Raw genomic sequence first — 15,493 nt, forward strand, 5'->3', positions numbered from 1 at the left:
GGGTTGTGCGCACTTCTCCATAAAGTGAGTGTTTTAGACCTGCTTTATACTCTAAAAAATGATGAATATCCTAACCTTTAAATTATGGAACCTTTAATATGGCAGGTATATATGGTGTGTTAGAGAAACATGACATAATTTCTGACTTAAAGTAAGACAGATTCATCAGATTCAAGCATGCAAACACATTTATTTAGCAAGTGAACAGTGTGTGTGCTTAACAGGGTTAGACCTAACCTGTGACATTTTCAATAACACAAACTCTGAGCAACATGCAGAGTCACTTTTCCCCTGTTAGAGCATTTTTTTTGCCCTGTGTATACGTTTTATTTTTCAATTTATTTTATTATTAAATTTGTTGTATTATTTACTTATTATTAAAAAAGCCACATAAATGCATATTTTATGTGTCCATGTTTTACAGCTAAAGGACACCAAGTCAGCAGATCAGAAGACAACCTTACTTCACTTCCTGGCACAAGTATGTGAGGACGAATTTCCAGACGTGGTCAAGTTTCTTGACGACCTAGAGCATGTGGATCGAGCAAGCAGAGGTAATATTCTTAAACACCAAGATGCAAAAACTTCTCAACTGTACATAATAAAACTGTTATTGGACACTTGTGATATATTTTCTAAGTCTCTAAAAGCACTTTTTTTTTTATACAGTACAGAAGCCATTTTTCACCTGTTTACCAGCATGTAAGAGTCAGCTGCTACTTGATAATTTTAACACTCTCTACCTTCCACTTTCTCTGAGGTGATATCACAGTGCTGCTGTTATTTTGGTCCCCTGCTGTCAACCCAAGGTTTTTAGCTCTCCCATGGTTGCATGGTTTGAGTTTCATCTACTTCCTAGCTGAGATATTTCTAGTGATGTTTAACAGCAGAGATTTGGCAACTGGTCTTAATTGGTCATCTAAGATAAGAGTTACTATGAGGAAGCAATGGGCATACAAACTATTAACTTTTTTGATATTTTCTTTTCTGCAGTTAAAGTAAAAGAAGAAAAGGGTAATGATGGCATAATCTGTCCATGCATCTAAGCATGCTTAAATGTGAAGACTGAAGAATCTATTTAGAAAATGCCTGATATGTGATTGTGGCAATTAAGCACTTGATATAATAGTGATGATCTGGATGATAGTAAATGATAGGAGCGCTCAACCTCATTAGATAATGTGATATGGGCTTATGTTTTCACCTTTTGTCTTGCTAATGTGGAATTTACCATCTCACCTTACCTGCCCGATGTCCCTCGCTCACTCGCAGCAGTTATTATCATGCATTGGTTCTTGCCATGATTAACTTAGACTTTCCCCTCTAGATCATTTTTCATACCCCTTTAGTGACTTTATTTTCCAAAAAACAAACACCAGAAACACCTATAGACAGAAATGCATGAATCCATGAAACCCCTCTCTCCTGGTCTTCTCCGTTCAGTGAGTGACAACAAGCGGCAGTACCTCTCAATAAGATGTTTGCACATGTGCAGTGTTGTTTTTGTGGCTTGTTAGCCAGAAGGAGGATGCCCACTGAGAGAAAAGAAAAATAAGAACGACATACTGACACATACTGATTCCTCACCGAGTCATCGTTATCTAAGCAAATGAATACAGGACTACTGCACAGCTATTGTCTTAGGCTTTTGCCTGTTGATTTTGTTAGGTGACATTGTGATTATAATGTGTGATACATGTCTGTTGTTTATCTTAAATGATATTTCACTAATATAAAAAGACATTAGATTAGTATTATTTAGTTTGATATTGTCCTGTTTGTTTTTTGTTTTTTGTTTTTTAATAATATATGATCATAAGCAATGAAAGCTTGGCATCAGAAGGGCTACCTATACAGTGTTACCTAGAAAGAAGTGGAACATTCGTATGCATTCCTTTGTTTTACTTTGAGTTTTACTCTTAGCTTTCTGCTTCTGTTGCTCTCTCAGGGGATTGGATGTTTGTTGATTCTGTAAACATACGTTGTATTTTATCATTTTCATGTTTGATCTGTGCCACAGTCATCTCATGTGCACCGCTGTTTGATACAAACATTAATCTTCTTCTGTGGCATATCTTCAGGTTTGATGGCTTATGTTTTAGGTCATGTCTGTGACTGGGATTAAAAACATTTTTAAGTCTCTGTGTTGCTTTGAACAGAAATTGGCTGTATTGCACAGGTGTGCATGCAAACATGGGTACACACAAGTACAGAAGAAGTGCTTTGAGTGGCCAGCGTCTGTATAGTGTTGTAAAGGTCACAGCCAAGCAGGGACAGACTCAGTGGTCGGAGGAAACTCAGGCATGTCCTTTGTTCATATTGCCACAGGCAATTCACAGGAAGAAGCAGTTAGCCGCTGCCAATGTACGGCTTGTGTGTGTGAGGTCGCACTGTCACAGCGTGTTTCCTCCTGCTCTAAAGAAGATTTTACCCACTGCTCCATTCTCAGCAGGAGGGAGTGTAGGAAGGTGTGAGGAGGAGAAAACATAGGAGGATGAAATGAAATGTGTGACTCTTTTTTTTTTTTTTTTTTGGGTTTGTTTGTTTGGACTCCGCTCATCATAAAGATTTCAATTTTTTCCCCCCTTGTTTTGGCGCTTTGATAATCTGTAGATAAAACACTCGACAGTAGTGTTGTTATTTCTCCCAACTGTGCTGTGTGTCCAGAAGGCTTTGGCCACGATGCAGAAGTACAATGGCGAGATCAAGGGAGAGCACAGTCCTTTGATCTCTCTGCAGGTTTTCTCTACCTCTTTACTTCACTGGCCTCAAGCTGAGTTTATTTGCATCTATATAGATATGGACTGCTTTCTGTGCTTCTGTCTTTCTTTATGATTCTATAAGCTTAGGAGATGCATGCACCGTCTAATCTCTTCACATATTATATCCAGACACACAGATCCTGTCTCTAAGCCGTGCTGGTGAGTGGCTTCCTTTTCATCGGGTCTGACAACTACTTGATGGGCATGTACTCAGACTAAAAGGCTGCATTGCATTCATATACACTAGCCAAAGAGCTTACTTGAGCATGAAAACAAGGTTGAGCAGAGGTAGCAGTAATGATATGTTCTTCCTTTGTAAATGGTGCTGTCTTTAGACTGTAACACAACCCTTGTTTCCCACTCTGCCAGTCCTGTACTTCAGTTCAGGGATCCTTTCTTTCTGTCTTCTCATTTTTGCCAATTCTCTTCTTTTTAGACCTATAATCATTTCTCCCCCTGATATTGAGATGCACTCAGTCCCTGCTGCTTCACTCTATCAGTTTGCATGTATCTCTTTAACTGCCTGTCAATATTCGTCTATCGGTCCCCAATTGTTGCTCGGTCTGGTTCTTGGTCTTTGGGTTTTGCTTGCAAACTCTTTTTGTTTTAACTTCTTTTGCCTGTCACACCCGCAAACAGACACACACTTATAATAGACAGCAGCCGATTTGAGCAGTTAGGGCGGCTTGTTGAGTGATACTCGGTGCTAGGGCTGGGCCATATTATACCGTTCACGGTAATACCGGTATAATGTTAGGCAACGATAGGAAAATGAAATATCGCGATAGAATATGAGTAAAACGCGCATGCGCAGTGCCTTTGTTTTCATACGTACATGGCCGATTGTTGAGTGAAACAAATGAACCAGAATTGGTTTGTAAAAATGGTGCAACTTCAGTGATGTGGAACTGGTTTGGTGTTTGTCCGTCAGATACACGACAAAGCACATTTTTTTGCAGAACATGCAAGCGGCCGTCGTTATTGTCATATTTGTCGGACTAAGATGCTCTTAAATCTGGGAGTAATCTGGGTCCTAAACTCCGTATGCTTCTGGTCAAACGAACACTGCAGCATCACTAAGAGTTAAAAACTGTCTAAATTCTTTCATCTTTAATAAAACGATCAGCATTGCTGCTTTACCAGGTGTAACTATGAAGTTTAACTTCCAGGCATCCATGAAAACAAAAGTTATTACATTTAACGGAGTTAGAAGCTAGCAGGAAGCTAGCGGAAGTTAGCTCGCTAGTTTCGCTAGTTACCTAAGCATGATATTGCATGTTCTGACTGAGAGATTTCTGAAAAAAATCAAACGTACAGCTCTGCTATCACTTCCAACATAAATGAAGACAGGAAACTAAACAGCAGTGACGTTTGTAGGGTTACTGAAGTTGGGCTAGCTGGTATATAATGATGTGCTACGTGATCGCTAGCGACACAGCTATGTTAGCATAACATAAACAGTGAAGCTGGAGGACGAACACTAACACTTTTCCACTTATAAAAGTTAACGTTAAGGTTCCTCATGGTTAGAGACAAATGCAATCGCATGGCAGGATGCTGTAAAAGGACCAATCTTCAGTCAGGAGAACAACTGAGATAATCCATCCACAATACCAGGTTAGTCATTAATATACTGCAACAACATGGGAATAGAGCCGCTGCCAGAGAATTCAACATTAATGAATCAATGGTACAGAAGTGGAGGAAGCAAGAAGAATGAGTTTAATAAAGTTTGATTTATCTGACTGCTTTGTTTCGCTTAATGTGCCTTATAATCCTGTGCACCTTATGGTCCGAAAAATACGTACTGCACACTGCAGTTTAATGTTGCAAAGCACCTCTTTTTAACTTCAGTGAATATTATACATGGTTATGCTCAGTATATGTCAGCCCATTTCTACTGGAAATGCCTTTTGGTTAAACTTTCAGCAAGGAATTTGCATTTGCACTGTTACATTTTTATAAAGCTTTAATGTACATAAAAACCAGCTTCTTGTTTAAGTGAAAATAAATGATAGGTTGTCTTTTTTGCGCTAGTAATGTTGTGGAGTTGTATTTTGTCTCGCATCAATTATATCGTCAGTTATATCGTTATCGCAAATTTTCAAATATATATCGTGATAAATATTTTTGGCCATATCGCCCTGCTCTACTCGGTGCTGAGTTTGAAGTTGAAAGCAGACAAATACGGAGACATGTTAATGTGCTCAACCACTCTACTTCAGCTTGCAGCTTCAAAAACCGCCTGTCAGCAACATAAATGCTGTTTACTACTACGTACTGCTAAAAAGCATGTCTGCATTAGTAGAACTATGGATGTATGTGTAGTGAAAATGGAAAAGCTGTTCTGGTTATGGCCCTGGGGAATCTTTAATCAGTAACGCAACGATTCAGCTACACTGAGATGGCTCTCCAAAAATACTGTTCAAACTTTGTTTTCTAGTTTTGTTTCATGCAGTCTAAACAATGAGCCTCAGGTTGAAAGTACTTAAAATGAGGGCTCTACAGTGCATTTTAATGTTAGTCCTGCACTGTTTTAAAGTGGTTCTGTAGATTGTACATTTTCAGATTCACCAAAACATCAGGCTTTTGCGTCAATTTTTTTCTCTCTCTCTTAGAATCCATTATATCAAAGGTGCTTATACAGTGACTGTGTGTGCGCTGGGGCTGTTTGTGGCTTGCATGCTCTACTCTTTCTCATTTATGGCATAGCAGGTTAGCAGACTAATAAAAGGATGTCAGTGGATTTTGACCTCCACAAATATTTCAATTGTTCTTCTTCCAAAATATCTTAGATCTGTCTCCGACTCCTCTGCACCAAAGAGACATTCAGGCCCCACTGCTCATAAAAATCACTCACACATAAATGCACAGAATAAGAAATCAAGTGCAAAGTGGTCAGTGAGAGAAAAGAAACATTTCCTACTGTCATTTCCTAAGTCTTGAGTTGTATACGGCTGACGTAAGCCTCTTCTGTTTTGAAACACATTTCTGTGTGTTTTCTTTAAAGTGAAGGATCCGATAAAAGCCAGTTTTCTCCTGAAGCATACTGTATCCCTGATTCACATATAGTCTGCCTCATCTTGAGTACTCTGTGGCTGGAGTGATGACACTCTATTGTTGCATTAAGGCAGATGACCTGTGGTGACATATGCAAGGCCTTATTTGCACGTACTGTGTAGAGATCCATCATAGTTCTTAGTTCTTCTCCTTGCTTTTTGCCCCGTGCAGAGCACCTTCACTGAGACATGTTGGTTCTATTTAGTATTTCTATTGTTGGATAGCAGCATTAAGTAAGTGTCTCCTGTTTGTATTATCCAAAGTACCCAGTGTCCAAAGTATATGGATCTAATTATGTGTTAGATTCTGTTTCTCTCGTAGGATAAATAATATAAAGTTCCTAGGTTTTCATGCATATACCCTTTTGTGTGAGGTTGCTTCTTCACAAAAGCCTGCAGATTGCAAAGCTAAGAAAAGATGAGATTCCTTTTTTGTTTTGCTTTTGTCTTGCCCTCCCTTGCTCCTTTCTCAGTTACCGCATCATCACAGGGCTTTAATCATTTCTATTAACAGACTGCCTGTCTGGCCTCTTTCCTCGTCTGAATGCTGCCCACACCTTCTTCAGGCGATTTTGGTTGCCTGGTAATGCACTGAGCTTTCAGGAGAAAAGGATTTAGAGTCAGATTATAATTGTTTATTCACTTTTTTTTATATGTAGCCACACTAATCATACTGGGTGTATGGATCATTTTTAGATTTCTCATTAGTTAATACACTGACAGAGCCAGCCAGAATTTCTGTAAAAGAGCTCGGACGCAGCACCATCTAGGGGCAACTGTCTATTTTTATTTTGTTTCAATTATTATGGTTCAATTATTATCAGTAAAACTTTCTACATAACTAATTCTGTATCTGCACTCACTGAAAACTTTATTAGGTACACCTTAGAAAAACTGGGTTGGAGTGATCAGAACTGTCTTAGTTCTTCATAACATAGATTAAACAAGGTCCATGTTGACATTCCACCATCACACAGTTGCTTCAGTTTGTTGGCTGCACATCCTTGATGAGAATCTCCTGTTCATCACATCCCAAAGGTGCTCTACTGGATTAAGATCTGGTGAATATGGAGGCCAAGAAAATGTGCCAAGAGCAACCTGAACCATTGATAAAGGCAGGATAGATCTGTGCTTTCATGTTGTGGATGTCTAATTCTGACCCTACTGAGTGTTGCCTGAGACCAGGCAATGTTTTTCTAATCTTCTATTGTCCAACTGTGGTAAGCGAGGGTCAGTTGAAGCAGTTGTTGCTTTTCTGCATGTCTTGGTTGTAACAAGTGATTATTTGAGTTCTTGTTAGCTTGAAACAGTTGTGGCACTTTCCTTTGACCTCTTGCATTACTGAGGCTATTTCACTGAGAGAATTACTGGATATTTTGTTTATTCCAACCATTTTTTGTAAACCTGAGAGATGGCTGTGTCTTAAAATCCCAGCAGATCAGCAGTTTTTGACACCAACCTGACTAACCGTGCCACATTCAAAACCACTTTAATCACCTTTCTTCCCCATTCTGATGTGGTGGCCATGTCTACATCTCTAAATGCATTAAGTTGCTGCCATGTGACTTAATATTTTTGTGTTCTCTGAGGTAGTGCTTTGATTGTGTGATCCTGTGAAAATAACACGTTAAATTCATTTCAAAGACCAGCAGCACTGATGCTTGCTGCAGAAATTCCAACATTAACCATAATTTTATTACTAGCTTTAGCCACCACCTGCTAACTTAATAATAATCTAACAGACAGCTAATGTGGCTACTTGGTAGCTGCTAAAAGTTAAACAGTCAATGTGTGTGCTAGCCACTAGATTACCATTTATAATAACTATTGAACACTTTAATGTCGTTGAAGGGGGAGTCTTCAAGTTTTCAAAAAAGTATTGGCAGGTGCCATGTGCCCATCTGTGTGCAGGATGCTGTGTGAGGGCCAAGACAGCACTGTTAGTATCAGTACTGTTGAAAATGAGAATCTAATCTGATAGTAAGTTTTAATGTTGATTAGTATCTGAGTAGTAGGTACAGGATTGAAAATGAATTAACAAAGTAGCTCCTTTTCTATAGTAATCACAGCAATTGGCCTATGATTTATGCATAGGAGAGTTGTTTCAGGATTTAAAAAAATAATAATCATTAGTGTCCCATAAGGTGTCACTTCCTAATAACCATTTTAACTCTTCCAGAAGTCAGAGATAGGAATATTTTTCCTCCACATTGCTACAGTTCTCCTCAAAGATACATTAATTCATACTTAAAGAGCCTTCTGCCTTTTTTACTGTCCATAAAAACAGGATGATTTCTTTAAAAGAATTGCAGAGCAGTTGCTTTGTGAAGGCGGCTCTGATGGAGATATTATTAGTCACAATCTACTTTTGAAGCAAGAGTTTTAAATGTCTGCTCCTTTAAAGCTTTTGACTGACCGCAGGTATCATTGCAGGCATACAAGTAAGAGATAAAAGAAGGAAGAAAGAAAATTAAAATCCAAAAATCGATAAAGTGAAAATGCATTCAGGACAATCTAAAACACGCGACGAGTAAAAAGTACTCTTTAGCTGCGGTGTTACTGAAGTGCACTCAGTCTTCTTTCTCAATTATAAGTAACAGGTTGAAAAGTGCCACCTGCCTTTTCCTCTCAGCACGCTGAAAGCATAAGCTGGTAATTTGTACATTTCACGAGTGTGGACATTCACATGTTCACACATACACTCTGTTAAACTTCAAATGAAAAGCACAACTTCAGTAATGCAAACTTTGTAGAATATTAGGAGTCAAGATGTCTGAGAGAACATGTGTGTGAATCCAAGATGGTAGGTTCCCATCAGGAAATGGGTTTATGCTCTAAAGTCAGAGGAAAGCTTAACTACATTGAAGTCTTTCTCTTTTTTTTCTTTTCATAAAGCATGTATTAGGATCAAGGGAAATTTGAAACTACTTAAAATTAAGCAGCTTATGCCTTTTTGTCAAGTGGGGTCTAATCGGGGTAATTTAAGCCATATGCTATATTCAGTCACTAGCTTAAAGTGTCAGCCATGACCAACTTAGCAGAAAGTTAGGCTTCACGTTCCACTGCTTTCCAACCTGCATGATCCATGCACCTGTTGATAAGACTAAAGTCCAAGGATTAATAGAATAGAAAGATATTAACTCAATCAGCCACACCTTCATGCATTCAGGGTGTGCAGTACTGCTGTATCTGTTGCTATGTAATGCACAGAAGTCACACTTACCGAGTAAATGTAAAGCCTTGTGTTCAAAAATGCTGGTGACACAATGTTTTGAAAATTTAAATCGTGTATTTAATTGTGAACAGTGCAAAGAGATAAGACTGCGTTATCTCTATGAGCCACGGTCGCCCCGTGGCCTGCTTTACTAACTAATTCTAATTCTGTGTAAAGTTAAAATGATTTGAAAATAACTGGATTCAGTGTTTAGTTTCCTGAAATGTTGAAGGACAAAACTTTGGGAAATACGATTCCATATTTGGACTCTTGATGCGACTTCTCCGTAATACTGACTGCACGATGATGGCTGATTGAGTATTTCAACATCAAGTATCACAACACCGAGTATTAACATAGCAGTCATTTGCTTTCACTACAGTTTGTGTGACGGCGAGGGTATTGTATTTTAATGTTAGGTTGTTTACCGCAAGCACACGACCGTGAGGAAAACAGAATAACGAGCAGTTATGTATTAAACATACTTTCACTTGATGCTTATATTTTGTCATTGTTTATTCCCACAGTGTTTTGGGCACAGTGTGAACCCATAATAAGTCTGCTTTGCGATCGAGCTGGCTTCTCTTTCATTTTCCCTGTTGTTTTGTTATTGTGCGTTGTTTTTCTGATTCTTCCAGTGCTTGAAAATAATAATGCATTTGATTGTACCTTTAATTGAGTTGTCCTCACATGTGCTTTTATGAGTGTATGTATGCGCGTCTGAAAATATGTGGGTGTGTGTCAGTGTCTGCAGAGAATCTGGAAAAGAGCCTCAGGCAGATGGAGAGGCAGCTGCTGCAGCTGGAGAGAGACCTGGAGACTTTCTCCTCTTCCGATGACCCCAACGACATGTTTCTTACCAAAATGGCTATATCCTTTACACGTGTATGCATAGGCTCATCTCTGTGGGCCATCATGCAGTGAGTTACAGTAATGAACTCTTCACAAAGACAGAAGAATATCACTGAATGTGAATTTTATATCTTTACAGTAAGTCACAGTGGTGCTGTGTAGGCTGGTTATGGAGCAGGTTTCAGGTTTAATTAACAAGTTAAACCTAACATCAGGAAAAATGGTAAAGACTTCTCAGATATTTAACATGTGGTGTGTCTTATTAAATGATATGACCTGTGTGAAACGTGGTTAAAAATTTTTTTGGCTCAACTTCACCTACTTTCAGTGAGTACAAAGATGTGGACAAGTCTTTTGTAGTATAAATAACTTTATTTATTGCTTCTATGTACATCTGTAAATGAGGCATCGCGTGCTTTAAAGTGAAATGGCAGATGTGGACACTATACGGACAGAGGTATTAGGCTATTTACATATTATACGTACAGCAGTTATTATGACTGTATATGCATCTAGTTTGCAGTCTAAATTCATATAAATTTGACCCACACTTTCTGGGAAGGCTTTCTATGGAAGTCATTGCCTGGTTATTCAGAATAGCACTGGTAAGGTGAGAGGCGGATGTTGAAACTCATCTGACCACATCTGACTTTATAAACCTTACTTGTGCATCGTGGCATAGTCACCCTGGAAAATAAAAGGGCCTTTTCCAAACTGCTCCCACAAAGTTGGATGCACAGAATTGTCCCAAATGTCTTAATAAGATAAATGTTAAGATTTCCCTTCACTGGATATATAGCTATCCTATTTAAAAGGTCTGTGATATGTTTTATGGTGACCCATGATGAAGACCATAAGCCAAAAACCTTTGGTCATGGAGTAAATTTGTTCTTTATACTACAAGTATTTATATACTTTTGAGATCACACAAGATGCAAGGAATGGGGTGAAATGGAGGCAAATGATCCTCTCAGCCAAAAGGAGGAGGAAAAAAAAGGTAATAATATGCTTTTAAGTAGAAAGGGAGAGAAGAATATACAGTCCTCCCACCCATCCTCTCTTGGTTTCCAGTGATGTGCACAAGTGATGAGTGGCATCCCATTCTGCAGTCAAGTTTTGTACCAGTACCCCTCTTAGCTGCTTTTGAAGTGTACTTAAGACTGAGGCTATCTTCAAAATCAAGAGAGAAGCTAAAGAATGTGAATTATGTTGCGTTTGACTTTCTGTCTTTTGTTTTCAAAAGCCACAAATGTGTAATTTCTTTTTACCATTTGTCTGCCCACGTGGGAAATTGAAGTCCATTGCTGACATCGGTCTACATTTTGTTTGACAGCAGTGTAAATGATTCATTGTCTTCTGAGGTAGTTCTAGAGGATCAGGTTGACAGGTATGTCTCAGGCCAGGTGAGTAAGTATGTGTTCAATAATACACCTTGCACCCAGCCTCCTTCATGTAGTTTTGATCAATAGCCTAGGGGTTGGGGCACTGATGGCTTGTGCTGTAGTAGTTAGCAAAGAACTTGAGTGCAACACAGTAAGGTTCACTGAGAATGGATCTGACAGCTCTGTTTTTTCTACTTTGCTTTTCAATTCCTGATGTCTTAGCACTGATTAAAAACTATGAAAACTCTGAACTCTCTTTTGGTAAAAATGGAAAAACTGGAGGTAAAGTGTAATGTAGACGAATAACACAGGTTATTGATGAGGCGTCTGGTGTCAAAATAAGACCCTAGACGCACAGTACAGTGGTCCCTCGCTATAACACAGTTCACCTTTCGCAGCCTCGCTGTTTCGCAGATTTTTTGTGTGCAATTTTGCATGCTGTTTTTTGTTTGTTTTTTTTTGACAGCTCATTGAGTTCTGCATCCTGATCGAATGTAGACCATTGTCAGTCAATGTCTTCCATGCCGTGTCTCCTGTACAGTACAGACTGCATCAAGCTTGTCAAATTTACATAAATCTTTGATCACTAGCAGTGTGACTCTAAAGTAAGTTTTTAAGTTTTTCCCCAACAAACACAACAATGTCAACAAAACTTTTCGCACCACCAAAGGCACTTGCGGTACCAACCAAAAGGCAGAGGAAGATGCTAACCATCGCACAGAAAGTTGGACTTCTGGACATGGAAGGTAGAAGTTACTGTATTTTTCTGACCATAAGGCGCACCAGATTATAAGGCGCAATAAGCAAAACAAAACAGTCAGATAAGTCAAACTTTATTCAACTCATTCTTCTTGCTTCCTCCACTTCCGTACCATTGATTCATTAATGTTGAATTCTCTCGCAGCTGCTCTATTCCCATGTTCTGTACCTGGAAACAGGGTTTGATCTTTGGTTTCATTCTATAATACTGGACTTATTTTTCTATGAAGGTTTGAACTTTGAGAGAGTTTAAACAAGAGAGAAAAGTGTGAAAATGTTCATGCCTGTCTGAGAAAAGTGTATAAAGTGTGTAGTGAGGAGGGTTTTATGGCCTTAAAACATCTATAATAATTGTAAAAAATTAAGCTGGCTACTTCACGGATTTCACGTGTCGCGGGTTATTTTTAGAACCTAACTCCTGTGATAAACGAGGGACCACTGTAAACCAAAAATGTTAACTAGATGAATGTTACACAATTTTTTATTTTTTATACATTATCATGTGAGAGTAACAAACATTAGCTACTGCTTGGAAATGAACTCTGAGCATTGCAAGGTGAAATATTGACTGGTCGTTAAAGTTACTGCCACATTGTGACTAACAAAATCCAAAATAGAACTCCAATTTAAATTTTTTATGCTACGCTGTATGTAAGGCCTTCCTCTCAGCCATGATGGCACCTTTCTAGATCTCCAAGCAGCAATTTCCATAGGGACTAATGCACTTCCATACCATCAGACTTTTGGAATGAGCTGATAACAAGTGGGATGATCCCTCTCCTCTCTAGTCCAGAGTATACATGTTTACTAAACTTTCAAATTCCAATTTGTCTGACCACAGAACAGTTTTCCACTTTTCCTCAGTCCATTTTATGAGTTTTGCCCCAGAGAAGACTGTGGCTGCTTCTTTGGATGTTAGAACTTTTACTGAACTTTTGGATGGCACAATGAATGATGTTCACAGACTGATTTCTGAAAGTGTTCCTGAGCTGCACTAATTTGACAGAATCGTGCTTGTTTTTAATGCAGTGCTGACAGAGGGCCCAAAGATCACAGGAATCCAGTATTGCTTTTCTACCTTGTCCCTTTTGTAGAGAAATTTCTCCAGATTCTTAGAATCTAGTGAATCTTTTGATATTATGTATTGTAGATGATGTAGGTGATGAGGCACGTCCACAATTATTTTCCTTCTTATTCAGAAACCAAGTGCTTTAGTAATTTGGCTTAAGGTTTTTAACCAACATTAGTAAGCAGTTTTATAATGAAGCTTTTTAATTACATTTACACTTCCCTCCGTCCTGCATCCCTTAACTGCTTATGTTAAGAAGACTTGTATTTCAAATTAAGCAAAACTGATTACAGTAGATTTGCAGGCATACAGGAGATAACATCTCTAAAAGTACTTTTGACAAGCAAATATTTATATTTATTTATTATTTAAAAAGTTTTATTGCTAAGCCTTTTGAAAAATGAACCAGTCATGTTAGCACTGCAGATCAGCAAATTCTGCGGTAACCAGCTAAACACGAGAATCTCAGGGTGTCACATTGGTGACATTGAAAATCCCATTTTCACTTCATGTGCCACTTGAGTTTACATTTACTGTGTGATTGGTCTAGTGTTACACTTCTAAATGTGAGCTAAGCTTGTAGAGGTGGTAGATTAGAAAATGAGAGAAGCAGAAGGAGAATGATCAAATGAAGACAGGCAGAATGAAAAGTGATGGGATGGGAGAGATGGGTGCTTTTGAGAATGAGCTGCAGTGGACCATTGCTTTCTCTGGAATAGGGAAGAAGTCAGGAGAGTGGGAACAGATATTTCACACCCCACGATACTTATCAACCACAGCTCTCAGCTATTTTTCTTTTTCTTTTTCTCTTGCTTTCCGTCAGTTGCTCAGACTTTCCTCATGCCTCTTTCCCCCAGCCCCTGGCTTGGAAAGATATTACTGACAAGTCAATCTGGGAGGAGTGCCTATTGAACAGCATTTACCCAGCTGTGAATAGGTAGTCCCATCCCCAGCCAGATTCAACTGAGGCCAAACCTCAAATAGGTCCATCAATTGAGCTATAATGAAGGGGCACAATAGGAGCCAGAGAGGCTGTCCACACACTTGTGCAATACCACACACATGGCACACTTGCTTCTGAGACAACAGTGTTATAGTCATTAGCAGGACAGATGTCTAAGGACATAAGAAGAAATTATTCATACAGTTTAAAACAGATTAAATCATTTTTTAATCTCAGATTCTATTTTGTCATACAACAAAAGATTTGAATTTCACTTGACAAGGTCATCATGTACGATAATAGACAGCGAGGATTATGATTTATGGAATATGGAAAGGGAATAAAACTGTAGCATAAATATATTTTGAACAGCCAATTCACGGTTACTAAATTTTTGCATTGAGTGAATAGTGAGTTTGTGTGTGTGTGTGGTGACAGCACTGTATGCCCTGCTGGTGGGCTTGATGCGTTTTAGTACTTTGACTCTTCCCCCCTCCCCTCCCCTCCACCACCTCTCCAGCACATGTTGACACAACCATTACCCATTTGTCCTCATCCACACGAACGTAGCAAAGCTGTCCTGCGCTTCAGATAGGAGGGCCTTGTATTGCTCTTTCATCTTAAAGTCAAGTCAGACTTGTATTTGCAGTATTTGCTAGGTCAGACTGTTGAAGACATAACCATTTTGTGTAAAGCCCAACTCTTGCACTCTTCAAGCATTTTAGAGTGCAAAGACTTGTTGCCTTAAAAATCCTAAGAAATCCTAAGAAAAAAATCCAAATGCTGTGCTTGCTGCAGCATTTGGAAGTGAGCCAGAGCCAAGAGCAGAGTTAAATGCAAACACATCTATTTAACTGTGTTTACACTAACTTGGAAACTTTTTCAGTAAGCAATATTCTCATTAGTTAGGCTTTGAAAAAACTGGTGGGCAGGGTTAACGTTAAAGTACAATGAACTTTAAGTGCAGCAAAAACGGAGTAGTGTAAAATGCACACACTTTGACCTGACTGAGAGCTCTTAATGCAAACGTTGGTTTATCGGCATTTTATTTCCAACTTAATTTCTTTGCAAAAACAAGAGGGAATGGCTCTCACTTTTGTTGTCAAGTTGGAGATGCTCTCATCAGCCTTTAATGGATACTTGTTGTGAAATGTAACAATGACCTTGACCACAACCCTCACAGCTTCAGCAAAGTTGCACGGGAGCAGTATGACAAGCTGGTGATCATGCACGGCAACATGGAGACGCTGTATCAGAACCTGCTGGAGTACTTTGCTATTGATCCTAAGAAGACTTCTGTGGAGGAGCTGTTCACTGATCTCAGCAACTTCCGTTCAATGTTCACTGTGAGTACATGGTGCAATCCTTCATTTTATATTTATTTTTTTAATATCTTGAGTTGGAGACATTTGCATATTGAATAATGTTTTGACTTTTCATTAAACCTGTCCTG

At 38.8% G+C, this 15,493-nt stretch overlaps 1 protein-coding gene across 1 annotated transcript in view; it reads left to right on the forward strand.

Annotated features, from left to right (window-relative positions):
- The window catches only part of LOC308398933 (protein diaphanous homolog 3-like), a 165,905-nt gene that overhangs the window by 73,929 nt on the left and 76,483 nt on the right, over positions 1-15,493 (forward strand). Inside the window, exons 23-25 of the mRNA XM_080885827.1 lie at positions 425-554; positions 9,781-9,905; positions 15,222-15,386. Of these exons, the coding sequence (XP_080741953.1) occupies positions 425-554; positions 9,781-9,905; positions 15,222-15,386 (420 nt within the window). The remainder of the gene's footprint in view (positions 1-424; positions 555-9,780; positions 9,906-15,221; positions 15,387-15,493) is intronic.

Source organism: Rhamphochromis sp. 'chilingali' (genome assembly GCF_963969265.1).
Source record: "Rhamphochromis sp. 'chilingali' genome assembly, chromosome: 6".
Classification (NCBI taxonomy): domain Eukaryota; kingdom Metazoa; phylum Chordata; class Actinopteri; order Cichliformes; family Cichlidae; genus Rhamphochromis; species Rhamphochromis sp. 'chilingali'.